Genomic DNA, 24,893 nt, shown 5'->3' on the forward strand with positions numbered 1-24,893 from the left:
TCTAAAGCTTGACTTCAAGAATTTTGAAAAATCCAAAACGCCGCTCACTTATATGATGACTGACAAGTAGAGGTCTAAACTGTTACGACTGTGCTTTGTTTAATGTTCTGAGGCTTTGGAAACACACTCTCTATGTAAGTCTTATAGATCATCTGAAGGAGGGGTTGTTTCTACCCTGAGGGTTCTGTTCTGCTTCCATTTTGGTACATATTTTCTTTCCTACTGGTTTTCGATTTTCCATCTTCAGTATCCTCTGGTTTTTTCAAGGAGAAACCCTTATGCTGTGTTTGGTATTTCTTTGTAGGGGTTTTCTGGATCCAGGCTGTTTCAGGGCTTCTAACTCAATTCTTATTGGGGGTGACGGTTTTTAACGTCCTCGGCTGATTCACTTAGAGTCTGTAATGTAGTCTCTTCAATTTCTATTTCTAGCTTACTCATTTGTCTGTTGTTGTTATTCTACTTTACAGAGCAGAGAGCATTCAGCCTTACCGAGACTACCAGAGAAAAGAGGTAAAACACCGTCTGTCATTTCATGAATCCAGGAGCAATCCACTCATTGCTCAGATGTTCCTCCCTTTTTAGGCAGACCAGTGGATGGAGATTGCCTGAAATGTACCTACATATGTGTATGTGTGTGTTTTTATACGTATCTCCAGTATTAAACCTGTGGTTGAGGTCTGAATGTGCAGGATGTGACATACTTCCTGTTGCAAGGCAGTTGCCAGAAGTGCTTTGATTGCAACCTCAAAATAACCCTGAGTAAACAGCAAACCACTCCTGGACTCCAGACCTCAGAAACATCTAGCAACTTTCTGAAACACATCAATGATGCTGAATTTTTTTAGTCTAAAAATGTTGTAATATGTTTTTTTGCTTATAGATTTCCAGCTTTATGAATTAACATTTGCTTTGCAATCCTACCATGTGTCAAATGTTGCTTATTTTTGTTTTCATAAATCCCCACAATCCATCTTCATTTTATATTTTAATTCAACTCACTGCCTCACAAATGTGTCATGTGCTAATACATTTTGTTTGATAATATCCATGCATTGCTAACAGAGGAAACAGATCAGATCGTGTTAGGCTATTTGATTATCCTATTACATAATTGAACATTAGAATAGATCATATTAATACTACAATATTTACAACACCAGCCTGATCACGCCACTTACCTCTCATGTCCTTCATAATTTCAGTATCCATCCAATGTTAACAAGATGTGGATGTTTGCTAAATTAGTATGTCGCTCAAATATCCATGTGACTATCCACATGTGGTCATCTTACAATACACACTTTATTAGCCCAGAAATTGTTTGTAGACTCATCACATCATTATTTTTATTATTATCATCAGCAACATTTTGAGTCTCCTGATGAGCCCAAACACAAAAACCTGGTCTGAGGTGTGTTATATCCATGCAGGGTTTTGGGTTTCCGTAAGCGGGCCCAGTCAGCAGAGGAGGAGAGCAGCGCATCGCTCCAACACCTCACCCTGACAGAGTTCCTCAAAGAGTATGTTTTCACCAGAACGACCTCACGGCCATGCATGTGTGGCTTAACTCATTCTAACCCTGTCGTCAAACCATTTACCGACTCATCCATTAACCTGACATGGATTCCTTGAGGTTATTTGGTCATATGTGAATCCTCGGAAGGAGACTATTAACACATTTTGTTATTTTATGTCACAGTGTATGTTTGGATGTGCATGTCTCTCTACTTTACGCTCTGTTGCCTTTTAGCTAGAATGTGTAATGTGACTAGCATAAGTTGCTGTAAATAGTTAACACATTATCAATTTCATCTTGCCATGGTCATGCTATAAATAGTATCCGCTAGAGTACGTAGTGACTTCCAAGCATGCCAAGCATGTTGTTAAGAGTAATAGTCTGTAGACCAGGGGTCCTGGAAGGCTGTCTGGACATTCTTTATTTCCAGCATGACACCATCGTACCTGATTATTCCACTCTCGTTAGTGTATTAAAAGTATTAAAACAATGATTCTTTTCATATCGAATGTGCATGTTGGGCTTGAATGCTGCAGTCTTCCAGTGGCCAAAAATGATGCTCAGAGTTGTGATGCCCGCTGACTGAAATGTTCACACTGAAACAGGATCGAGGATGAGGAGTGGGATAAATACATAATCCCGTCGAAGGTCGAGTCAGAGAAGTACAAAGTCAGCCGGACCTTCAGCTTCCTCAAGAGTAGGATGTCCAGCACTCGCAACAAAACCAAGGTGAGGTAACACAGTGGGAGATATCATTCAGAAGATTTCCCCTACACGTCTTGAAAACTGAAAGGCCTCCTAAAGTAGCGTAGTAAAGTCTTTACCACCTCACAGACGGGCCAGCTCAGAATTCCTTTGCTGGGGAGCCATTGTCTGTGTGCGGTGCCTTTATTTGGCGAGGGAGAAACATTCCCTCTCTTCAGGTCTTAGCAACGGGACACAGTGAAAATATCCTCTTACATAATGCGTAGACCCCCGCCACACAGCGCGAGGAGCCAAATAACATTCCATAGTACACTCTCCATCTTATAAACGTGTTGAAGAACATGTCTGCATGTATGTACAGACATAAGATGCACATGGTCGGCAGCAACTGTCAAAAAACAAACAGGCACTCTTGGACTTCCTTGTAAAGTTTGATGAGAAAATAAACATTGCAGTATTACACACATGCAAGGAGGAATCCCTCTAATGCCCCCCTAAGGATGATGCACCACAAGAGCAGCGGGCCCCATGGACCTTAACAAAGTAAACAGAAACGCTCACTGAGAGGCCCCTTTATCTCAGCTAAGTCCACTTTAACAGGTGTGTTTCAGCAAGAAGATGACCCCTATATGCCTCTTTGTGCCTGCTGCTCAATCATGTTGTTTCTACTTTGGTGGTTTACACGATATTGTGGCATGAACTGCAGTAAATGTCAGCTGAACGGGTACATTTTTAAACATTTATGACCACCAGTCGAAGGGGAAAGAGGTGAAGGAGGGAAAGGAGAAGTCGGGAGCTGCCAATGGACACCAGTTTGTTCCTGTGTCTCCATCTGGTCCTGCTCCTTGTGTGGCCTGTGACAAGTCTGTTTCTGGGAAGGAGCTGTTGCAGTGCTCCAGTAAGTTTTATGCTGTCAGTACTGTTGTTGTTTTATGTCCTGTGGTGGCTGCACTGTTTAGGGTTTGTGTAAATCTTGTTGCACGTGCTGCCTTGATGTTTTGTTTAGCAGAAGACATGAAGTCAGTTTTCTTCCTTACAAAAAGTCAACATCGATCACGAGGATCAGGATAGTTTGACAGCCATCTGGACACTGAATCTAGAGATGTGGTCATTTTGTTTATTATCAGTTAACCATTGAAATTAACTGGGATTCCGTTTGTTTTGCACTACAGACTGCTTCCTGCATGTCCATAAAAACTGTCGAGAGTCCGTTGCAGCCTGTGGAAAGGTAACCAACAACATCATGCACGTCATTTAATGTCCAAACCAACAAGCAATAGTTGAAAGGAAAAATTCATCACGTCATAAAACAACCCAAATGCATGTGGTTTTCTTTTAAGATCGTCATATTTGAGTTTTTTTAAAAGTTGCATGATTCAAACAAACTCTCAGAGAGAAAGTCTTTTTCCAGCATTAAAGGGGCACTCCACCAATTATCCACACTATTACAGTGGCCGTTCAATCATGACTGTTCATGCTGAATGCTTGGCCTGTGGTGTTGCAGCTTGTTGCTTTCCTGAGCAATACACCTACCCTAGGTGCGGATACATTATTATTCATTCAACTAGCCGGCATCGTATTAGAATTGAAAGCTCTACCTGGAACAGAGTTGAGTACATTTATGTGCACTGCTGATAATGCCTCTCTTTCAGGCTTCACTTGAAGTAAACATTTTAATGCAGGACTTTTACTGTGCAAATTAATAGTTTTACTATTAATGGTTTTACTTTAAGAACATTTTGAGTACTTCTTATTTACTGCCAATGCCAACATTCCCAGTTTGAGAACGGTTGAAAAGTAAAGCAAGACACCGTTTGCCTAGGGTTGTTCTTTGACACTGCCTTTGTTGCCCCATTTGTATGTTTCTTGGTGCAATGTTGTAGAAAAGCACCAAGCCACCACCTGCATGCGTTTACCAATAGTAAGTGTCTGTGTGCGTGTGCATGGTACATATAAACGGGGACCCACTCATTGAAACATTCCTCCTTAGTGCTACTAGTAGTCAAAATCTCCACATGTTGCCTTTTAAGTTCACAATTTTACACTCTGAAAATGTCTCACTCTCATGTTTCTGTACTACAGCTATTACTTTTGTGAATCAAACTCTCCACTCGTTGTTCTGAATCCAATAAGTTCACATATGATCATAAAATCTGCCTTGGCAAATGTTGGAAATCTGTAACTTTCAACCGACCATGTCCTGTGGTCGTGTCGTGTGGCAGCAATATCCGTAGTTCAAATCCAGCTTTTGTTGCAGGTCGTTTGCTCTTCCTCTGTGCTTCCTGTCATACTCGTCTGTGCTGTTATAAAAAGGCCAAATGTAAAAAAAAAAAAAAGACAGAAATCAGTCACTGAAGTAGAGGCAGGCTTAGAGGAAGTGGGTACAACAGGAAAACTAAATTCCAACACTTGGTGACAAAGGAACTCCTGGAATGTGTTGAACATCTCAAACTGATGATGTATTACAAGATGTATAACAACGGTTCTCTTTAGTTTTTTTGTTTTGTTTAGGCATTAATTCACTCTAGCGTTCAGGGAATTTGTTGTACGTATCAATATTTAAAGCACAAACACTATGGTTTGGATATGGATATGTTTGTGTGTTTCCTCAGAAGCCGCAGGAGAGGAATGCATTGCTGATGAAAAGCAAGACCATGTCTCTCCCACACAGTGAGTCAGAAATTACAGTGTGTCCCCCTCCCATAGTGTCCTCCCTTGGTCTTTGATTAAGTTTTTTACCTGTCCTCCCTTGTTTCTCCTGTAGTAGATTAAGAAATCCTTTACCCCCACTCTTCCCTGTTGTTCTTTCCATGGTTAAAAAAGTTAAACTTTAATCCATCTCAGTGGGGGACCTGGCCTGGATTGTGTTTGTGTATATTTGTGCATGAGAACTGCAATTTGGTTGTTTCTCTCGCTTTGCCAGGATCATTTTACTGCTTATTGTAAAGTTCTGTGCCTTTACGTTCAGATGTCAGCTTAATGTCAGGCAATGATGTCACGGTCAAACACAATCAGCTTTGATTACAACAACATCTTGTCCCGACTATAGGCTGATGCCCAGTCAAACAATGAAAGAGAACTGCAGACCTTCTCACAGCTTTATTTTTCATTTACTGCGACTACATAGATATAAACAAAGCATGGGGAAATTTGAAGTATTTATTTGTGGGAGGGGAAAACCTCCAACTAATTCCTCTTCCTGCTCTTTTTCCTGGTCTCTCCCTCAGACTCTACAAAAGACAACTCTTCAGCCTTCATTTTCTCCTCCTCTTCTTCTTCACTTCCCATGATGACCAGAGAGAAGAGAGAAACAGTCACTCCTCTCACCAAAAGCCTCTCCATCTCTATAGACAGCAGGTGGGATGGCAGCATAATCAAGATATATCCATGCATCCACTCCATCCAGCAATCTTAAAGTGGTTCTAACCCACCTCAACTGAATTAATTAATCTGGATTACAGAGAGCTGTTGTTCTAGAGGGAAACACTGAAGAAAAATCTTAAATAAGTGCACAAAATATCAGTGTGTGTGTTTTTAAAACTATAATCAGTTTTGAAATGTTGAGGTAAATAGACCTTAGTTCACAATCAGGTACAATATCCCCCCCATGCAAACACTGTCTTTGCCTTTAAAAAAGTTCAAACTAACTTTTCTTCTGTACAGACGGCTGAGTGATGGAGCAGGGGTGGACGGTGAGTGCAGCCTGATGGCTTTCACCAACAGCTCATTGTGTGATGAGGGAACGCCGGTCACAGCAACTCCCCTTTCAGCCGAGCCGCCGATCACCACACAGGGTAAGAAAGAAAAGCTACATACACAAAACATTAGGAATTACTGTAGAGTGGATTGTGATTTTTTACTACTAATAATAATAATAATAATAATAATAATAATAACCTTTTCTAACAACAAAACTTTACAAAAGTTAAAAGTTAATAGGGAGCGATTTTAGAAGGGATTTAAACATCCTTGCCTGTTGATCTATGACTGCGTTCCAGCTCATAAAGAGGGGTGATCAATAAAGCTTGGGGCTAGGCTGTTCTGCATTTTAAAAGTAATCAGTAAAATCTTAAAATCTATTCTGAATCTTACTGTTATCCAGTGCAGATGTGCTCAGACTGAGTCAATATGGTCTCTGTGTTGAGTTTCTAGCTGCAGCATTTTAAACAGGCTGAAGATGTGAGATTATTTTTTACTGAGGCAGGCATAGAGAAGAAAGACATTGTTCATTATTTTGGTCACTACAGACGCTGATGAAGCTCCTCTAATGAGCGACCTGTCAGCTGACCTGCTGGGACTTGAGGCGGAGTCATGGAGTCTGGCGGTCAGTCCTGAGTTTTGCAAGCAACACGACAGGCACACCATCAAACGACAGGATGTCATATACGGTGGGGCAGTTCTTCTTAATTCAGTATTCTATATTAGTTATGCTCTATACATACTGTATCTGTAATTGTAAAGCAGGTGATTGGTTGAGTCAAACCTCAGTGGGTGGAGCTAAAGTCTCACTAGAGAGGTGATGCAGAAACTTCAGATTTATTGCACAAGTTTTGGTGGAAACTGTTGAAATGAGTTAGTGAAACAGTTATGAAGCCATTAAAAGACATTAGTTTGTCTGAGTAATCCCATAACCCACTCTTGTTCCCCATATAGAGCTGATGCAGACAGAGCTGCACCACATTCAAACCCTGACGGTCATGTCAGAGGTGTTCAGGAGAGGCATGCTGGAGGAGCTGCAGCTCGACTTGGACTGTGTGGCCCGGATCTTCCCCTGCTTGGACCCTCTGCTGCTTTTTCACAGAAACCTCTTTGGAGCGCTGCTGGAACGCCGACAGGCTGCGACCCAACCTGACAACCCCCGAAATTACCTAATGCATCAGATTGGAGATATTCTGCTTCAGCAGGTTGGTGGAGGAGGATTCATGCACATAAACGCACACAGATACACGTCTATAATCGATCCGTTTCTCAGTTCTCAGACGAATACGCTGAGAAGATGAAGCAGGTGTACGGAGAGTTCTGCAGTCATCACACCGAGGCAGTCAACGTCTTCAAAGAGCTGCAGCAGCAGAACAAAAAACTGCAAAACTTTGTCAAAGTAAGCTCCTGATTCCAGACCTCTTGTCTGTAGCAACATGTCTTGATTTAGCAGATACTCATTTTGGTGTTAACCTCTCTGCTTACAGCAACAGAGTAATAACACTCTGGTCAGACGGAGAGAGGTGCCAGAATTTATCCTGTTGGTCACTCAGCGCATCACCAAGTACCCAGTGCTGCTAGAGAGGATATTGCATTACACTGAGGGTACGTCAGCTCTACTGTCCATTACATATTTGTGAAAACAACAACACAAAGAGCAAGGCAACAGGGATTTTTTAGTATTCTAATAGAGCAACATGTTTGACTAAAATTTGTATCACAATTCAAATATTTTCTGCAGCATTGAATATGTGACCTATGTTGCCTCTTTCCCCCACAGGGGGAGGTCAGGAACACTCTGATTTGTCAAGTGCCCTGGCTCAGATCCGTGATGTCATCGCTGCAGTGGACCTGACGGTGAATAAGAACGAGAGGTGTCAGGAGCTGCAGGAAGTGCTGGCCCGACTGGAGAACAAGAGCTTTGCCAAGCTAAAGAATGGCAAGGTGTTTCGCAAACAGGACCTGCATAGCAAACACAGGGATCTGCACTATAAAGGGCTGGTCTACTGGAAGACCGCCACAGGACGTCTTAAAGGTGTGTATGACATCATCTGTTCCACGAGGTATGTTGAGTTTAACACACCAATCTACATGTATTTCTACTCCGTTTTTCAGATACTTTGGCTCTCCTGCTCACAGACGTTTTGGTTTTCCTGCAAGAGAAAGATCAACGCTTTGTATTTGCTGCTGTGGTAAGCCTCAACACGCAGAACACTTTGAAATTAAAGACATCTTGTCCAGCCGTCTATCCATTTCTCTCCATCCTTTAACCCATATTCATGGGTTATATCTTCTATTTCCAGGACCAGAAGCCCCCAGTAATCCCTCTGCAGAAGCTCATTGTAAGAGAAGTAGCCAATGAGGAGAGAGGGATGTTCCTCATCTCCGCCTCCTCGGTGGGACCAGAGATGTATGAAGTTCACACCACCACTAGAGACGAGAGGAATGCGTGGATGAGACACATACGACAAGCTGTAGAGAGGTGTGTGTTTGACTGTGCAGGTATGCATATGTCAGGGCTTCTACTTAGAATCTGTGTGCACGTGTGTGTGTGTGTGTGTGATTGGTCAATGTGTGTAAGTTAATGTGTGTTACTCATCATCTAACCTACTGGTCTACCTGGCAGTTGTCCTGAAGAAGAGGAGGAGGAGGAGCGAAGTGCTGAGACAGAGGAGGCCAGGCGACTGGCAGAAGGGAGAGTTCAGAAGATCTCCAAGTTCCAAGGTGAAAACAGTTTTGCACCCACATGTACATTTTTGATCATTACCTGTACTTCTATGTGAAACATCCTTTGATAGAAACATAAACAACAAGTCCTAATCCCAGTGTTTGGTTTTTATAGAGACACTGTCGGGTCAGGACCAGCAAATCTGCAACAGCCTGGAGGAAAAGTTGCAGCTTTACGCTGAGCTTACGGAGTTAACCCTCCGTTCACCAGAACCTGTTCCACATCGCCATCTGCTGGTACAACCAGACGCCGACAGTGAAACGCCAAGACAGGCCTCTTCATTGCTCACTGCTGCACTCAAAGAAGGTGAGGAAACGGCTGTGTGGCCACTGAATGGTGAGAGCTGCATGATGCTGCATATATCAGTTCCAGCACATATTTCACAAGCTTAATCATAGCTGAGGATGATGATATTAAAAAAAACACAAATGCATCATTTTGACAGACCTTTTGACAGTCAATCACTTTCCACAGCATTTCAACACATATTTAAAAATTAAAAAAAATATATATATGGGGGAAGTATCAAACACTTAACACATCTATCATTATAACATTTTATACACAAGGCCGATGCTTTGCTGAAAATGGGACTCTAGGCAACTTTACTTAGAAGGAAACAGCATTTTTACACTTGTATATCTTAAACAAAATGTATCCATTTCTTAAAGCCATGGGTGTTTTTATTAGACCTATTTTCAGGACTCAAGTAGTTCCCAAGTGCAGACCATACTGTACTGACATTCCCCTTACTCTCCTGTCAATTTTGTCACATCTCAGACCTTTTTCCCAGCAGTAATTGTGACATGTCACGGCAGATAAAGCACAGCTAGAAGTAGAAACATTAATGGTGGCTGCAACCCATGTTGTTTTGGCATTTTCAGGTCCCGGTTCATGTGAATGAACATGCACTGTGTACAGCTTCCGGTGACACTTGAATGACGAATGCATGAAATATGCCATCATTCTTAGCATTTGAAAAATGTGTTGCAAATATCTAGAGGTTTGCTGGTGGTGGCGTGTTTTTGGTCATTGAATGCATTTTGTGGCATTTGGTTGACATTTGAATGACATACTCATGAAATACTTCTCCTGCAGCTGAGAATCTGATCACCATCCTGCAGGCTCGTGACAGCCTTACTGTAAAAAGTCAAAACTCTCCGGTCCGCGGACCCGAGTACTGCAGCTACAACAGCCACGGCAGCAGCATTCAGGAGTCTCCCTCTGAGCGTGAGTCACAGATACACACTGTCATTCTGAATGTCTTTTTGTGAAGCGTGTCCTCAAGTTGCTGCCCACACACTTGATCTTTACTTGACTCATGCAGGTGAACCGCATTGCCTGATATGTGCAGGCAGTGACATTTGCTTCTTGTTGCTACAGCGGATTATCTCAGCACGCTCAGTATGAGCTCGACCTCGCTTGGATCAGACAGCGAGCTGGCGGGGCTGGACAGCATGCTGTGGAGCTCTGCTGTGGAGCTGAGAAGAGGAGACACTAAAGGGACACTGCTGAAGGTTCAACCACTGTAGTTCCCCATGAATGTTTGTTGATAAAATAAATTTGCATTATTGTTCTCCTGTAATAACACAGTTTTCTGTAGGTGGCAGAGAGCGTTCAGAGTCTGACTCAGATTCTCTACAGTCTGCAGGTGAGGAAAGACATACGTTTCAGTATCTGAAAGCACGGGTGAATATTTGGCTTTGTGAAAGGAGAGGGTTAGTAACTGGAGTGTGAACTCCTTGTGTTGGCAGGCTGCTGTGACTCTCCAGGACAGCTGCTATGAAGTGCAGAAACTGCTTCTCCAGGAGGGAGAAAAACCTCAGCTCCGAACCGTCACTTCCCTCCAAAACAGTCTGGTATGAGTCACATGATATTCATGTTAAAATAGATATCTTATCTACATGCATCCCAGTCAGTCAATGTTTTAGGAAGTTCATTATTTATTCAATAATGACTGAAAATATTATGGAAATATAAAAAGAAAATGATTAAACCAGTTTGCGCTGTCGTCCAGGAGCAAGAAAGGCAGAGGAGCATGGATAAGAAGAAAGAGGACGTGGAAAGGAAGGGTTTAGAGAGGAAGAAAGAAGAGGTGGATGATGTGCAGAAACTCCATTTGAAGCTGAAACAGGAACAGCAACGCTGGGACAAAGAATGTCTGACCAGAGAGAAACAACAGGTAAGCCTCATGTGGAAATGTTGCATGAACTCTCATTTGTCTCAATAATTTTTGCTTATCTTTCTGATGTTCTCACCAACAACCCACACAAAAAAAGTTGTTCATCCATATACTTTATCTATCCAGTTTATGATCATATAACATTCAACTCAAACCTGCTATGGATGAAAAGTCCAGTTGCTATACTCTTCTTTTGACTAAATATTAAATTAGAAACAGTCAGATTCTAATTAGATTTCACCAACATAAGTGAAGACTGTCACACATCAACAACACCTATGAATGTAATAAATGCACCTCTTCCTGATCAGATATGTTTAGATAGTAGTAGATAACATCAGTACATGATGTGCAGTGCTGTCTCAACAGTTGCAACACATATTTGAATTTTTTACCTACTGCTTTTCTTGCACTGCGTGTCTCTTTTTTTCTCGCCATTATTGATGCAAATAAATTTAAAATATTCCAAACTTTTCAGCACCAGGCGCAGAGTCGCATTACACCGATGGTGAATGTCGCACTTGGCCCAGGCAGTCAATCAAATCAAGCAGGGGCGGGCTTTACTACTTAACCAATACCTTCCTGTTTTGGTGCTGGTAGATGTGGTAGGAACAGACGATGGCAAATGCAGATGAAAGGTTGCTATTAGTGGTTTTTAATAACGATGATCTATATCTTTGTTCAGCCGTGAACCCAAAACCTCCACTTTCTTATCCCCTCCACATCCAACAGCAGAGCAACAGCAACAACATTTGATTGCCCGGTTGAGCATGCACCCCCACTCCACAGGTTGATCAACCATTGTTGCCACACGTCTCAGTGAGATGGGGCCTAAAAGCTGATCCCTTAGCCCTGCATATCTAACAGTCAATATAAAGATAAAGTTGCAGTCATCTGTACTATAGCTGTTAACCATAACCAAAGAAAAAGATAGTCGGTGTCTGAACTTTCTCGTGTGAATGTATCCCATCTGATTGCAGTGTGAGCAGGAGAGTGTGCTGGAGGAGCGAGAACAGCAGTGCCTCCTGGAGGCCGAGCGTCTGCGCTGCGAGCGTGAGGAGCTGGAGGCTCAGTTGCTGGAGTATAAGCAAAATCTGGACCGACTGAGGGAGGGCCAGAGGAGTGTAGAGATGGAGAAGGAGAAGATCAAAGCCCAGCAGAGGCTACTGCAGAGCTGGAGACACAACCGCCAGAGCAGCCTGCCTGTTACAATACCACTGGATGAATACAAGGTAAGAAAGGGAGGAGGTGCGGGAAGGTGAAGGTACAGCAATGAAGGAAAGAAAGAGGAACTACTGGTGTGGAGATGAAAATGGACAAAAAATATGAGCGATCATTAAGTCAAGATAAACAACACGGCTAAGGAAACCATGCCCCCCTGTTGTTTCAATGTCCTAGGTGTCCAGCCACAGCCGCTCGAGCAGCCTGGATGGGAACTGTTCAGTGCACGAGAACGAGGCAGCTTTACTCTCCTCCCTTCAGCAGAACCACCTCCACCAGCCTGCCAACAACAACCAGCACCAGCGTCTGCTCTACGCACCGAGGAAGAACCACGACAGCCCTCTGCTCACCTCCAGCTACACCGCTAACCTCGGCCTCAGCGCCAGCCTCTACAACAGCCTCAACACCCTGCTGAGCCAAGCACATAGCAAACAGCCTCCGGATGGCCAGACATACCCAGACTACAGCAACAACCACCGTCGGCCCCGGCCTCCGAATGACTCCATCCACCCCTTCAGCAGCAGGGGCACTGCACAGCCACAAATGACCAACAACAGTAAGTGTGCTCATATTCCTTCCCATATGTAGTTGTGGACTACTTTGTCAATACCCCATACAGTGTGCTGCTCAAAATTGAATTGTAGTGTTACCGACAAAACAACATAAACCAGAATTATTATTAACTGCAAACTCATATCTCATATTCATGGGCAAACGTTATCGCTTTATACAAGCCCTGTAAATAATTAAGTGTTAAGAAAGAAAGTTTTAAATGCGTTATGATGAGTTTGAAGACAGACACACTGAGCCAGTGAGAAGTGTGTCTTTATTCATATTAAGTGCAAATGTGTTTGTACCGTACAGACATAAACTCCATCTTTATCTATTTCTGTTCTCCTTTTAGCAGACTTCAGCCTCCCGCTTGACAGGCGATCCATGGGTCCCTGGAGGTCAGAGGTCACAGGTCACAGACTTTATGAGGACGACTATTCCTTGCCTCCCCCTTTTGCCCCCCTCCTTCCCCCACAGGCCTACCTCTCTCTTGAAGGACAGAACGGGGAGGAGGGAGGCGAGGAGAACGTTGTTTATCTCTGAGAGCCTTGAGAGAAAAAAACGATGATGCAAGCTCCCCACATATAACTGGACCCAAAATAATCCGTGGCTTATATGGGTGTATATGTGTGCATTTGTTTTCAAACCATCAAAGGGAATATCAAATGAGGGAATAGGTGCAGGGAGGAAGTATACACTGATATATGTGCCTTTATCCTTTATTAAGCATTCTCTTCCTGTGTCATGAAACCATTGTGCCTTTTTGCAATCCCAATTCTTTGTAAATCAGCTTTGGTACTTGTACGTCATGTTTATACTTCTATGATTCTTTTTAGTATCCGTTGTGTGATGGCTGAGGTACATTTGTACCCCAAACACTGGGACCTTAAGTTCCAGGTTATTTTCCCATGAGCACTTAACAGAACATTTAAATATTTGAGAAGCCAATTGAACACTTCCCCCAAACTATGTAAGAAGTGCATTTATTTCTCCATGTGATCTTTAATAATATTTATAAGAGACTGTAAGCATCTAAAAGATATAAAAGTATTCTGACATTATTGTATAAATATGAAGGATATGTATAGATTTATGGAAAGGCTACCTATGCACACTATGATGGAAGAGGAAGTTGTATTCCTGTAATTATTTTTGCTCACTTAAGTGCCTAAAATCTAGCTCTGTAAGTGATTTGTGAAAAGAACGGCTGTATGTTTTCTGTTCATCTCATTTTTCTGGTAATTTATTGTGTGTAAATTGCTTCGTGCACTGCCCACATGAATATGTTTGTTTGATATGTGTTCTCTTGTAATCCGTTGTGCCATATTAATATTGTGCTGTCTATAAAACCATTGTGGCAAACATCTGTGTTTCTAGCGTGTCTTGCCTTGTGCTAAACATTACACACCTCTTATTAGCTCCAATGTCACACCATTACGCAACAACAGTAATAAGAGGCAGGCTGCCATTAGCCGATGACTCGTGGGACTTCCAGTTAGTGTGTGCAGTGAATGGCCAGCATGTCACTCAACTCTCTCTTTGATCCTTTCTGTATTTACAGGATGACACGTTTCAGAACATCCTTGATTAAGCTGCTTGGGTTGTATCTGATGTTTTCTGAGGATCACAGTGGATTCTGCTTGGACACCGGTGAGTTTGTTTGGTTCATATTCTCTCATCTCCCACATTAATACTCTTGCAAATGTGTTCTTTAACTCGACGTGTCTCGTGTGCCAGTTCGGCAGCCGCCAAGTGTGAGCATCAGTCGACTGCAGGCTATCAGTGACAAGCAAAGCCTCTTGGTGAGCTGGTGGTTGAACCACAGCAGCTTAGTGGGCGATGTTTACGAGATCCAGATCAGCCGCACCGAAAACCACACAGTTATTTACAATGTGAGTAACCTTTCTGGAGGACATGTCTGGGTTTCATGACTCTTAAAGGCTCTGCCCAGTTGCATGCTGGTTATTTTACCGCATTATCCTACTTTTAACAGCTTTTACTGTGGTGCTGTTATGGATAATCTAAGTGCCTGTGAAATTCATGTACAATTCGTCACTGTTTTATTTTCTCGTAGAGGAATCTGAGTTTGTTTTCTGGGGATTCAGATGCATACACGTGGACGTGGATCTCTGATATGCCCTTGGAGTGTGTCGATCACTCAGTGAGGATACGATATTTCCACAATCAGTCTGTCACTCCCTGGAGCGACTGGATAACCAACCATGGTGAGATGATGCTACTCGGCTTATTAATGTCACTATACATTAAAACTAAACCAAAGCAGGGATGCACCGATCAAGTATTTGGCCACATTGTTGGACGGGAATTGGTGCCAAAGGGTGCAATCTATACAATTCTATATTCATATACCTTATATCCTGGAAGTTTTGACCAGTTTGTTGCTTTGTTTATAAGGTTTTAACATGAAATTGTAAATGCTGTTAGTTTAGAAAGACCTTGTTAACAAGCTGCTGATGTACGATTTATTATTTGAATAATAAATAACAACTCGGTGCATTTATATCTGTATTTATTAGTTATATTTTGTCGAGCCTGATCTTTTTTTACACAAAAAGACTGATCCCAGTCACTACCACACAGTCACTCATGTAGCTTATTGATTAAACACTGGTATCAGATCGGTACTCCGTATCAGTGTGATCAGTGCAGCCCTAAAACAAATGCATAGAAAAGAGATTAGTTTCTTGTCAACGCCGTTACACTGATAAGATCGTGGGATCTAATAAGCGGTACTTTCTGTTCTCTCTGTCAGGTTAACTTCCCTTTTACCAATCTTCATATCTGTGTTTCTCAACTGTCATTGCTGATGAAATGCACATTCTCCTCAAAGCCTGAACATGATGAACTTGGATGGCGTACGTTTGTGGAGGCGATATAATAATGTTATTCTCAGGGTTGTTTTGTTTGTTTGTTTTTTTAGCATGAATGATACATGAGGTTTTTTCACTCACTCTAGTATTGAACCTTGTATTGGGGCTATGTTCCCCAGAACGTACCAGGGGTTATACAGCACCTCCGCTTGTACACACTGCTGAGCCAATCCATGCAACCATAACTCTACTCTGTGACCTGTAGGAGCCCAGGCGAGGAACAAGACACGGATCTTCCCCTTCCAGCGGGTGCTGAGAGAGCACACTAACGCCGTGTTCTGCTGCGTTCCCGCAAGAGGAGTCGGTATTACCAGCATGACCTTCAACATCAGCATATACCCTCTCATCAGCGTTGGAGCCGGAGTCAAAGCTATCGCGGTGCCGAACCTCACCATCCCAGCAGCGCTCATTAAACATCTTTCACTGTCTTGCCGTGATGCAACAGGCAGGTTCACTTACGCCTGGAACTACATCAGCTGTAAGTTTGAATTATTAATATTCTATTGACAAACTTCACGGCTTTTCTTTTCCATATACAGTACATTTTACACGTTTGTTTGTGTGTGTGTGTGTGTGTGTGTAGTTCCTCCCCAGAAGCCCAGAAACCTCCGATGTGGCACCTCAGACATGATTACTGTCATCTGCACCTGGGATTCGGGCAGAGAACGAGATCCAGACGATTGCAACAAGCAAACACAGAACCTTCACATAGAGTAAGTGCACACGTTACCAGAAATTAATTCTCATTCTGCCATGTGTACAAACTCAAAGACCGGGTCTCTGACGTGAATGAAATAGTAAACCATTCTAAGGAGGTCATTGCTCCTCCTGTTTACAGGGGGAAAAAAGCAACACTACACAGTGTTACTTGATAATTATTAATATCCATACAATTGTTGTAGGCTATCAGTGACAAGCAAAGCCAAAGTAGCCATTCAGCCATTTAGTTACACATCGGCAATAAAGCTGAGATATTATTCCAACACACTGGGCTTGACAACACAACAGGATTACAGGGCAGACAATGTAGCTTTGGGATATGTTTAAGAACAGACAGTTCTGTGGGAAATCTCAGAAGTCCCTTCTTCTCTGTTAAACACAGAAACTCCGACCAGGCTCCCATAAACTGTGAGCAGTCGTCTTGTACTTTCCCGGCCGTCCCACAGCTGGAAGAGTACATCATCAGAGTGGTGGTTCAGAACCAGCTGGGAGAGGAGACGGAGAGCTGCAGCTTTAACATCTCGGACAGAGGTCAGACGTCACTCAAATGTCAGAATATGACACGTACAGTATGTGTTGTTGCTATTCAAAACGTATGCTGGCGTAACATTCATGTCTCAATGTTGACTGCACGACGACTAGCAGATGAGCTTTCATCAGCCGTGTGTGGATTTCCTGCGTGTTAGTGTTTCCTGTGGCGGAGGTGGACAGGGTGAGCCCTGGGGTGACGCACGCCACCGTGTCCTGGATCGTACAGGGGAACTTGACCCAACTGGATCTCTTCTGTCAGGTCACAACAGACCCAGACGGTACCACTGAGGTGAGTTTAAACAGCTCTCCTGAAAGAATTGCACTAAGTTTAAGTGCATTTGTTTATAACCTTCCATCTGTGTGTTTATCACAGCTGATTTGCAATAGTGTGAGGGGTTTCTGCGAAGTCCAACTAGACCATCTGTTCCCCAACACCTGCTACTCTACGAGGGTACGCTGCTCTACCAGTGGCAGGCTCTGGGGAGAATGGACACAGCCCGTATCCTTCACAACCTGTGAGTACAAAAAGTGTGCGTCACCACGATCATATGATGTATCCAAGGGTGTGGTTGTGTCCGAGGTCAATGTTAGGGGCTGAGGGTGCTGGGTAATTTCCTCCCCCAATCCCTTTTCTCTCTTCATGTGCGCTCAAAATGTCAAAAAGTCACAAATCTTCTGCTAGGACCACAGTCTCAGTACATGAATATACTGGTATTGAATGATCCTTCCATGCTTGCGATGCCTTGGACAAATAATATTCATGTGATCTCCTCAGATCCGATGGTGTCCTTGGATGTATGGAGGAGAATAACGCAGCTGTCTGACTCACACAGTCGTCGCCTTAGTTTATTCTGGACTCCGGTGAGACACGATGCTCGTCTGTTTTAATTGTTGCACAGATACTGGTGTGAATGTCACCACAGCAGGACCTTTTCTCAACTCCCTCGACTACCTTTTGTTACCAGCATGTCCCTGGCTCAGCAGCTGAAGTGAACATCGAAGGCTACGTGGTTCAGTGGTCACAGGACGGCCAAAACCGGACCGAATGGAAGGACGGTGGACAAACCCAGGCGGAGGTCTCCATCAGTCAAGGACAGTACGACTTCGCTGTCCGGGCCGTTGTTCACGATGGCTCCACCATCCCTGCTCACATCACCATCCCACAGAGGGACGATGGAGGTGAGCCATGCATGTGTAATCAGCGGAGATTCTCTTGGTTCCAGTGTGGAGGTTTTGACCCAGCAAGGTCTGCCTTATGTTTCTGTCCAGGAATCCCAGTAAAGAAGCGGTTGAGCGGTAGCAACGCCGCTTGTTTTAATCTGTCCTGGGAGCATCAGGATGCCGTCACCTGTGGCTACACTGTGGAGTGGTGCGTTCAGGGACACGCAGTGCCTTGTGCTTTGCGGTGGCTGAAGGTGCCAGAGGGACACAACACATTGTTACTATCTGCTGGTAAGTTTGGGTTTTTGTTTAGTGGGCTGTAAATGCACATGAAGTTTGTCCTATATTTGAAATCATTAGCTTACACCTTATTCTGCAGGAAATTTCAAAGCAGGTTGCAGGTACACATTTAATATCTATGGATGCACAGAAAACGGACACAGACTGCTGGAAGTACAGACTGGATACTCACAAGAGCTCAGTAAGTGTTTTCAATGGGTTGTACTGGAAATGTGTGTTTGTGTTCTTGTAATTACGGACATGTGGCGGCAGTGTTTCTTCGGGAAGGTTAATCATTGGGGAGTTTGCTGCTCCGGAGGTTAATGTGTGTTTCAGGGCTGCAGAAGATGTGGTCTTGACCATAAGTTTAAAAATAAAACATTTAATGTGTGACACACAGACACAGGATGTCTTAATGAGAGAACACCCTCCAGATGTCATCTACCACACAGCAGAATCCTTCCTGTGAGATATGCAGAGAGGAAGTGGAAGGAACAAGGCGTGCAAATAACATTCCTGTTAAGTGCCGACAAGTTATTTTCATTTAAAAAAAAAAAAACTCCCCCCCTTTCCGCAGAATCTGTACAGTCCCCGAGTCTGGATGAACCTGTTCAGAGTACTTCATCATCTGTGACGCTGAAGTGGAGTTACAATGAGGACGATCCGGCTCATCCTGCATTCATTACTGGTTACCTGGTTACGGCACAGGAAGTAGGGTCTGGTAAGCTTCCTGTGTTAATAATTATTGATGTTGATCTCTTTGTTTTCAAAAACAAAACATGACTAAACCAAGGCCTTAATCTTGTGTATGTTTTAGGCCCATTCAGCAAGACTGTGGCAGACCCTCGGAGGAAGTCTGTGACCATAGAGGGTCTGCAGCAGAACAAGAAGTATGCCTTCTCTGTGAGCGCTCTCACTAAGGACGGGTCTGGACAACCAACCAATATCACTGTCAGGACCAGAACCAACTGTGAGCCTCATAACATCCAGTGCAATCTGGATGCAATTATTTTCTTTTTTTCTTTCTCACAGAATCTCATATTCCACAAAACACTTGAATTGTACCGGATCATTGTATAAACAGCTCATCTTCTGTTTCCTCTGGTAGATTCTGCTCACGTGGCCAAGACGCTGATTCCCATCTTGTTACTGGTGGGCTGTATCATTCTCCTGTGGCCTCAAAGGAAAATGTGATTAACTTAATATTTAAATCGTCACTTTAACATTAATTCCCAGAGAAGATGACCAGGCCTGTTCATACAAAGCAGGATTCGGGGTTTAACACTGATTTTCAGTTCAACAACAGTGGTTCACATTCGTTCACAACGTCGACAATCAAATTATTTACAGAAGCATTGTGTGCACTCGTCCACTTTCTCTGTCACACACACAGTGAGTAACATGGTGTTATGGCTCTGCTGCCAGGAGACTTGTTTGCAAGGTTGACTTACTGAGTTGAAAACCACCATCGTTGGACTGCTTTGCTTGTTGTGGTTGTCGGGTTAGTGAAGCCAGATATGGAGCAGAATTGACTTTATTGTAACTTTTGTTAAATCTGTACACACAACATCTATTGCATCCATCCTGGGAGAGGGACCCCTCCTCCGGTGCCTTCCCTCAGCAGGACAGGATATGGTTGTCTGTACAGACCATATCCCTCTGAGGAAACTTTGTGATTTGGGGCTATATACAATTGAATTGATAGCCTGGGTGTTGAACTGTCTTTGTGGTACAGATCTCTGGAGCCTCTCTCCCATCTTCTTCTGTTGTTCTGTTCCTCTCTCAGGGTGAGGAGTGGGCTGAAGGAGATATTCACTTATCCTGCTGGGATGAACATCAAACCTCCTGAGTTTGACAGCTTCCTGCATGAGGTATGGGCAAACCATTGAAATTGTGAAATGATACACAAGAGGAAAGCGATGGGCTAATAAGATACATTTACTACATAATACTTGACATTTTTTATTTTTATTGGACGGCATGGAATATTCAACTGGAGCAAATTTCAGCCAAATAAATGTGATGGGAGCCCTGTACTATGAAGCAGGATTTGAGTGTTAGCGAGGTAGCTTCAGGTTTAGCCTTATTCTTTCAGCTGCAACACTGAGGGTGTGAAACAGACAGGAGGGGGGAAAAAATTAAAAAAAATAGGCTATAATAGTTTATATATGATCATTTCTTGGTAGCTTTTCAAAAAAACTTTCAATTAGTTAAAAAACAAACCCTTAGTATACATTCTCATATCTTCTAAGGATAGTGTGATCACCGAGGACTATGATTAAAACTCTGGAGGTGCAGGTCGGACACAATGAAACACCCAAGGGTTCCACTTCAGTTGTGATTTGTTGACATGTCGGCCTTGCTGTGAGCATGGTCACATAAAGGGGCGGTGTTGCATCATGACCAACTAAATCCTGCTTTGCAGTACAGAGTTGTGGTCTTCCCTCCACTTTTGTGCATATAGGTAGTTATTATAGATTTCATAAACATGTGTACAGATATTCAGGTTGCTCATTGCTGCATTAAAAGAAGAAGAAAGAACCAGCTTCTACTATCTAAAGTCATGTGTAATTATTGGCCTTATATCATTATAATCCCCTGCATGATTGTACAGACCAGTCAGCGGCTGCAGTCACAGAAGACAGATGAGTGCAGTAACTGTGAAATTGAGATCCTGAATACCAGATGTCATTGGGATGAAATGACCGCACTGAGAGACCCTGAACCCCTGAACACACTGCCCCCTGCTGGCTCCAAGCCCTCTCCTGCAGCCTCGTCACTCACCTGTGTGTCGCTCCAAGCAGACTACTGTCCACAGTCGGTGATGGTGGTCTGGGACAGACCAACCCTTCAGCAGATCACATGCATCACAAACGAGACTAGTTTGCACACCGCGGACGAGGATCTGTCTGAGGCGCAACAAGTCATGTTCGCCAGTATCCAATCAGGCTTTGAACCTCCGGAGAGTCTGCAGGACTCGTGTATCCTCGTATATGGTTATGTCTCCAATGATATTTCATAGGTACTATGTTAAAGACCAAACCCCAAACTCCTGACATGATCTCAAGGGTTTGAAAACTGTAAATAGATCATTAGACATCATGAGAATCTGCAGTGTTCAAATGTAAAGCTTTTGTACTTGTGCTGTTCTATACATGTGGATGTTAAGGTCAGAACAGAAGAAGCCTCTTGGATGAGAAGTCCAGTTGCCTACGATACAGTTTTCAAATATTACTTGTACAGTATTTAAACATTTCACTTTTCAACTTTGTGTATCAGGTCGTATGTATGAGTTATTAGGACTATAGAAAGAAGAAATCACATTTTTTTTTAAATAGTTTGTCATGAGGAACTGAGTTTGTAAGATACCTTGAAGAATCACACTGATCTTGTGTTGACAGTCTCCACCCATCTGTTGGGCAGGACAACACTTGCCCATACAAGTACTGAAGACAGTTTGTGTTGATTTTCTATTCTATTAATGAACACAATTAAAGAGTTCATATAAACCATGTTTTATTAAACTGCATACATCTGCAAAATGTCCTGTTTCTCAGCAATTATTTATTTATATAAAACTCCAGGTTTCTGTCTGATTTGCACAATTCAAATGATCAATCATTTCAGTTAGAGTATCTGCTTTGAATAATCCAGCAGAATTGTCACCCAACACTGATAACGAGTCACATTCCCTGCTCGTGACTCCGTTCAGTCAGCGCCGCTCTGGGGTTTTTAGAGGTTGCAGAACGGGTTGATGTCAGAAGTTGTGAGACCTCTACTGTCGTGTGTCTGTGACATGCTACATGCTACTCCAGTAGCAGGTAACAAATTCACCGTTGTGGACCAAAAGGCCAGTCTCATTCTTGTTGACCATACAGACTCGGTGATTCCTGATATAATTGGCCCGCCACATAACCAGAAAACACATGAAAAATCAGACACAGAAATGTTTACCTATTCAAACTCACACTGGCACACTGCCACAGCATTTCTTTCCTCACTGCTTAATCTAGAAACACACTGAAACAAAAAGCAAAAACAAGGGATCGAGTCTGATTGGAATCTGCACCAAATCTTTCCTCAGTCACGGATATTAGCATTTATTTATTTCATGAAAATTTCACTAAAAAGAAAAAAAAAGTAAGTTTGAGTCTAAATTCATACAGTAGTTACAACATCCTGAGTGAAGACGGGGCAAACAAACAAAGTCCATTTCTGGCTGATTGTCCTAAACACCCTTCAAAATGGATTTTTGTTTAACAAGGACAGATTCAAATTCAAACCTACTTCTGCTATTATGTACCGTGAAGAAATACTACGCCGGAATGGAGGACGTTTAAACGCAACATGCAGGTAAAAAAAACCCAACAGAAAATCTAATTTAAAAAGTAACAAACTTGCACACATCTGTCATCTCAAACATACATACCACAGAGCGTATTGGTCACTGGAAAAGGCTGGGTTTTGTGCCACCTTGTCCCTCAGTAGTGCAGAGTTCACAGAAAGAAAAAAAAAAAACCAGCACAACTAACCTGCCAAACAAGTGTTTCACATCAACATGGGGGTTTTTTTGGTTCTATTAGGAAGATCTTCAGCGGCATATTGTCACTCTGGTGCTTTTTATCTGACTGGGAGCAAAAGTCTGCTCTCAGATTTTAGTCCGCACCGCTAAGATCCAAAACCACCAGCCGGACGTCAGATGTTCTCGACTTGGAAAACAGTCTTCACACAGACGTCCTCTGTTTCACTCTCACCCTCACCTTGCTGTGCTTTCTGAAAAGGAAAACACCAATGAGCGTGTTCACATGACAAGAACCCCCCCCCCCCACCACATTTAATATGATGCAGAACTAGTCTTTCAAAACAAAGTTGGGGCTCGTGTCTGTCCTTTACCGTTGTGGTGGGGACACCATGCACTTCCAGAGGACAGCATAGAGAGCAAGTAAAAAGGAGATGAACACCGCAGCTGCAATTGCACCTAAAAAGCACAAAAAAAACACCACAATTGGGGACACGTGTTCACCTGTTTTTTTTTGTTTGTTTCTTAAATCCTGCTTAGTTTAATGTGCAATTTCCACCACAGAAAATGCGCAATAAAAAAAAAAACTTTTCCGTGCTTTGGGAATTTCTCCCTCCATGTCAGAGGTTTATCAGAAATGTCATCTTGCAGAACTCTGCAGATTAGCCCCCTCCATTCATAATATTCCTGCCCAAAGCTGAGACCTGAGGAATTTCACTGCCCGTCCCAATTTTCTAGTCTGGGGAACTGACCCTGTTAAACAAGTGTGATCTTTTTGGTCAAAGTGGCTCACCTGGGATGATTCCACTGCTGCTGGTAAAAGATTCCTCGGTGTTAGAAGGATGAGTGGCAGCTGCAGTTGAGTCTTCATTGGGTAAAAACAACAAATAGACAACAGAGCTAATATAAAAAAAGACTGTGTGTGTGTGTGTGAAAGACACATTTTCTTACATAACCGATTAATTGATGAGACTATTAAGTTTTAATTAAAACTCTGGTTGAACAATTTACTAAGTTTTATTATTATGCATTATCTGTGTATGTAAACATTCATATAACACCCGTTTTCAGTTACTATTAGTAGACATAGCAAAGTCATACTGGAGGATATCCTAAAAGGTGTTATTAAAAAGTCAAACTATGTCTAATAATTAGGGTTTTTGTAATCAGTGCACCTTCCTCAGCTTCTTTGGAACTAATTGTTATGTGTTGCTCGGAATTTGAAAAAATAATAGCGACTGCCACTCATCTAAAACTGACGAACTACAAGATGGAATTCACCTGAAGTGAATTTCCCTATTTTCTGTGGCACTGTAATGTGATTTGGGCACCGTGGTAGTGGACATGTGGTTCAGTTTGGTCTTTTTTTTAAAACAATTTGAAATAAATACATAAGATAAGATACCAACTTGCAACTATAAAGTATGAACCACAAAAAAAGAAGCAGCCAGAGGGGCTCAAACTCACCATTTCTCTGCTGACCTGTGTGTAAACGATGTGTCAGATCTGGGTCAACCATCTGAAAATGCAGCAAAACATCGGCGCTTGAACGAAAAGGGGGGGGAAAGTGGAGCACAGGGCACTGACAGGACGGGACGATCACGTAATGCACTTCCAAGTGTTTTGGGACACCGAGAGAAAGAAATATAAGGAAGAAGTGCGAGTCACGCTGCAGGAAGTCCGACAAACCAGTGCGCTTCGGGCAACGACGGGCAGCAAAGAGAAGAAAACGTCCGGGAAGATAAGATACAAGAAACTAACAGGAGCCTGTTCACAAACATTCGTGTCGCGTTCCTGCAGCTGACTGGTTTAAAAAAATAAATCTTACTGGAAACACCACACTCGCGGAAGGCATGTAAACATGTAGCTCCGTGTCGGGTTTTACCCGTCGTACAGTAGCAGCGTACCCGGGAGAGAGCTTCACTCCTGGTTCAACAGACGGAAAGTCCCCCCTTAAAGCTTCCTACCTTCGAACTGCTCTGGTTTTCCACCTACGCCCACATGTTGTCGAGGCTGCAGTCAAGACTTCATCACTTCTTGATGTTTCTTCCCATCTCAGCCGTGCGCGAGGCGCGCCTCTCATGCCGCGTTCAGGTCCTTCTTCAGAACTCGTAGCCTACTTCATACTTAAACAAGAATGTTAGACCATGTTGTGGGAGGGTAGTGAACTGTTGATTTAGCAGTCTAAA

General features: G+C 42.9%; 3 protein-coding genes across 4 annotated transcripts in view; 2 read left to right on the forward strand and 1 right to left on the reverse strand.

Moving 5' to 3' along the window:
* LOC311023781 (rho guanine nucleotide exchange factor 28-like) overlaps nucleotides 1-13,960 on the forward strand; it is a 34,962-nt gene extending 21,002 nt beyond the window's left edge. For both annotated transcript variants that reach the window (XM_084025829.1, XM_084025830.1), the window contains 25 exons: nucleotides 468-510; nucleotides 1,431-1,520; nucleotides 2,122-2,245; nucleotides 2,975-3,119; nucleotides 3,394-3,449; nucleotides 4,834-4,891; nucleotides 5,449-5,578; nucleotides 5,885-6,015; nucleotides 6,469-6,609; nucleotides 6,875-7,125; nucleotides 7,194-7,319; nucleotides 7,408-7,525; nucleotides 7,701-7,955; nucleotides 8,036-8,112; nucleotides 8,224-8,402; nucleotides 8,547-8,644; nucleotides 8,763-8,954; nucleotides 9,747-9,878; nucleotides 10,032-10,165; nucleotides 10,252-10,299; nucleotides 10,403-10,507; nucleotides 10,666-10,830; nucleotides 11,811-12,062; nucleotides 12,229-12,607; nucleotides 12,956-13,960. In XM_084025829.1, the coding sequence (XP_083881955.1) occupies nucleotides 468-510; nucleotides 1,431-1,520; nucleotides 2,122-2,245; nucleotides 2,975-3,119; nucleotides 3,394-3,449; nucleotides 4,834-4,891; nucleotides 5,449-5,578; nucleotides 5,885-6,015; nucleotides 6,469-6,609; nucleotides 6,875-7,125; nucleotides 7,194-7,319; nucleotides 7,408-7,525; nucleotides 7,701-7,955; nucleotides 8,036-8,112; nucleotides 8,224-8,402; nucleotides 8,547-8,644; nucleotides 8,763-8,954; nucleotides 9,747-9,878; nucleotides 10,032-10,165; nucleotides 10,252-10,299; nucleotides 10,403-10,507; nucleotides 10,666-10,830; nucleotides 11,811-12,062; nucleotides 12,229-12,607; nucleotides 12,956-13,146 (3,620 nt within the window). In that variant the 3' untranslated portion in view covers nucleotides 13,147-13,960. The remainder of the gene's footprint in view (nucleotides 1-467; nucleotides 511-1,430; nucleotides 1,521-2,121; nucleotides 2,246-2,974; nucleotides 3,120-3,393; nucleotides 3,450-4,833; nucleotides 4,892-5,448; nucleotides 5,579-5,884; nucleotides 6,016-6,468; nucleotides 6,610-6,874; nucleotides 7,126-7,193; nucleotides 7,320-7,407; nucleotides 7,526-7,700; nucleotides 7,956-8,035; nucleotides 8,113-8,223; nucleotides 8,403-8,546; nucleotides 8,645-8,762; nucleotides 8,955-9,746; nucleotides 9,879-10,031; nucleotides 10,166-10,251; nucleotides 10,300-10,402; nucleotides 10,508-10,665; nucleotides 10,831-11,810; nucleotides 12,063-12,228; nucleotides 12,608-12,955) is intronic.
* A 156-nt stretch (nucleotides 13,961-14,116) lies between these two features.
* Nucleotides 14,117-21,727, forward strand: osmr (oncostatin M receptor). Its single transcript, XM_084024382.1, has 17 exons — nucleotides 14,117-14,253; nucleotides 14,341-14,495; nucleotides 14,678-14,828; nucleotides 15,700-15,972; nucleotides 16,078-16,207; nucleotides 16,597-16,745; nucleotides 16,901-17,034; nucleotides 17,119-17,260; nucleotides 17,521-17,606; nucleotides 17,711-17,924; nucleotides 18,015-18,197; nucleotides 18,286-18,387; nucleotides 18,763-18,906; nucleotides 19,003-19,155; nucleotides 19,294-19,375; nucleotides 19,972-20,056; nucleotides 20,800-21,727. Exons 1-17 carry the CDS (start codon nucleotides 14,124-14,126, stop codon nucleotides 21,205-21,207), a joined length of 2,721 nt encoding a protein of 906 aa, XP_083880508.1. The 5' UTR covers nucleotides 14,117-14,123; the 3' UTR covers nucleotides 21,208-21,727.
* Nucleotides 21,728-22,236: 509 nt separating this feature from the next.
* LOC311022817 (uncharacterized protein) lies at nucleotides 22,237-24,799 on the reverse strand. The gene is made up of 5 exons (XM_084024383.1): nucleotides 24,672-24,799; nucleotides 24,172-24,223; nucleotides 23,498-23,569; nucleotides 23,079-23,163; nucleotides 22,237-22,958 (listed from the first exon to the last, which is right to left on the reverse strand). The coding sequence occupies exons 2-5, from the start codon at nucleotides 24,221-24,223 to the stop codon at nucleotides 22,910-22,912; spliced, it is 258 nt and encodes an 85-aa protein (XP_083880509.1). The 5' UTR covers nucleotides 24,672-24,799; the 3' UTR covers nucleotides 22,237-22,909.
* Between the last annotated feature and the right edge of the window lie 94 nt (nucleotides 24,800-24,893).

The sequence above is a fragment of the Eutrigla gurnardus genome (genome assembly GCF_963514095.1).
Source record: "Eutrigla gurnardus genome assembly, chromosome: 13".
Classification (NCBI taxonomy): Eukaryota; Metazoa; Chordata; class Actinopteri; order Perciformes; family Triglidae; genus Eutrigla; species Eutrigla gurnardus.

Bases quoted from the DNA above. Each gene is read 5' to 3' on its own strand.
- osmr (XM_084024382.1), top strand. From the start codon at position 14,124: ATGTCACTCAACTCTCTCTTTGATCCTTTCTGTATTTACAGGATGACA. The intron at 14,496-14,677 runs GTGAGTAACCTT...ATTTTCTCGTAG, and splicing joins ACCACACAGTTATTTACAAT to AGGAATCTGAGTTTGTTTTC. The intron at 19,156-19,293 runs GTGAGCCTCATA...TTCCTCTGGTAG, and splicing joins TGTCAGGACCAGAACCAACT to ATTCTGCTCACGTGGCCAAG.
- LOC311022817 (XM_084024383.1), bottom strand. From the start codon at position 24,223: ATGGTTGACCCAGATCTGACACATCGTTTACACACAGGTCAGCAGAGA. The intron at 23,164-23,497 runs GTGAGCCACTTT...TGTGCTTTTTAG, and splicing joins CAGCAGTGGAATCATCCCAG to GTGCAATTGCAGCTGCGGTG. The intron at 22,959-23,078 runs GTAAAGGACAGA...TTTCCTTTTCAG, and splicing joins ATGGTGTCCCCACCACAACG to AAAGCACAGCAAGGTGAGGG.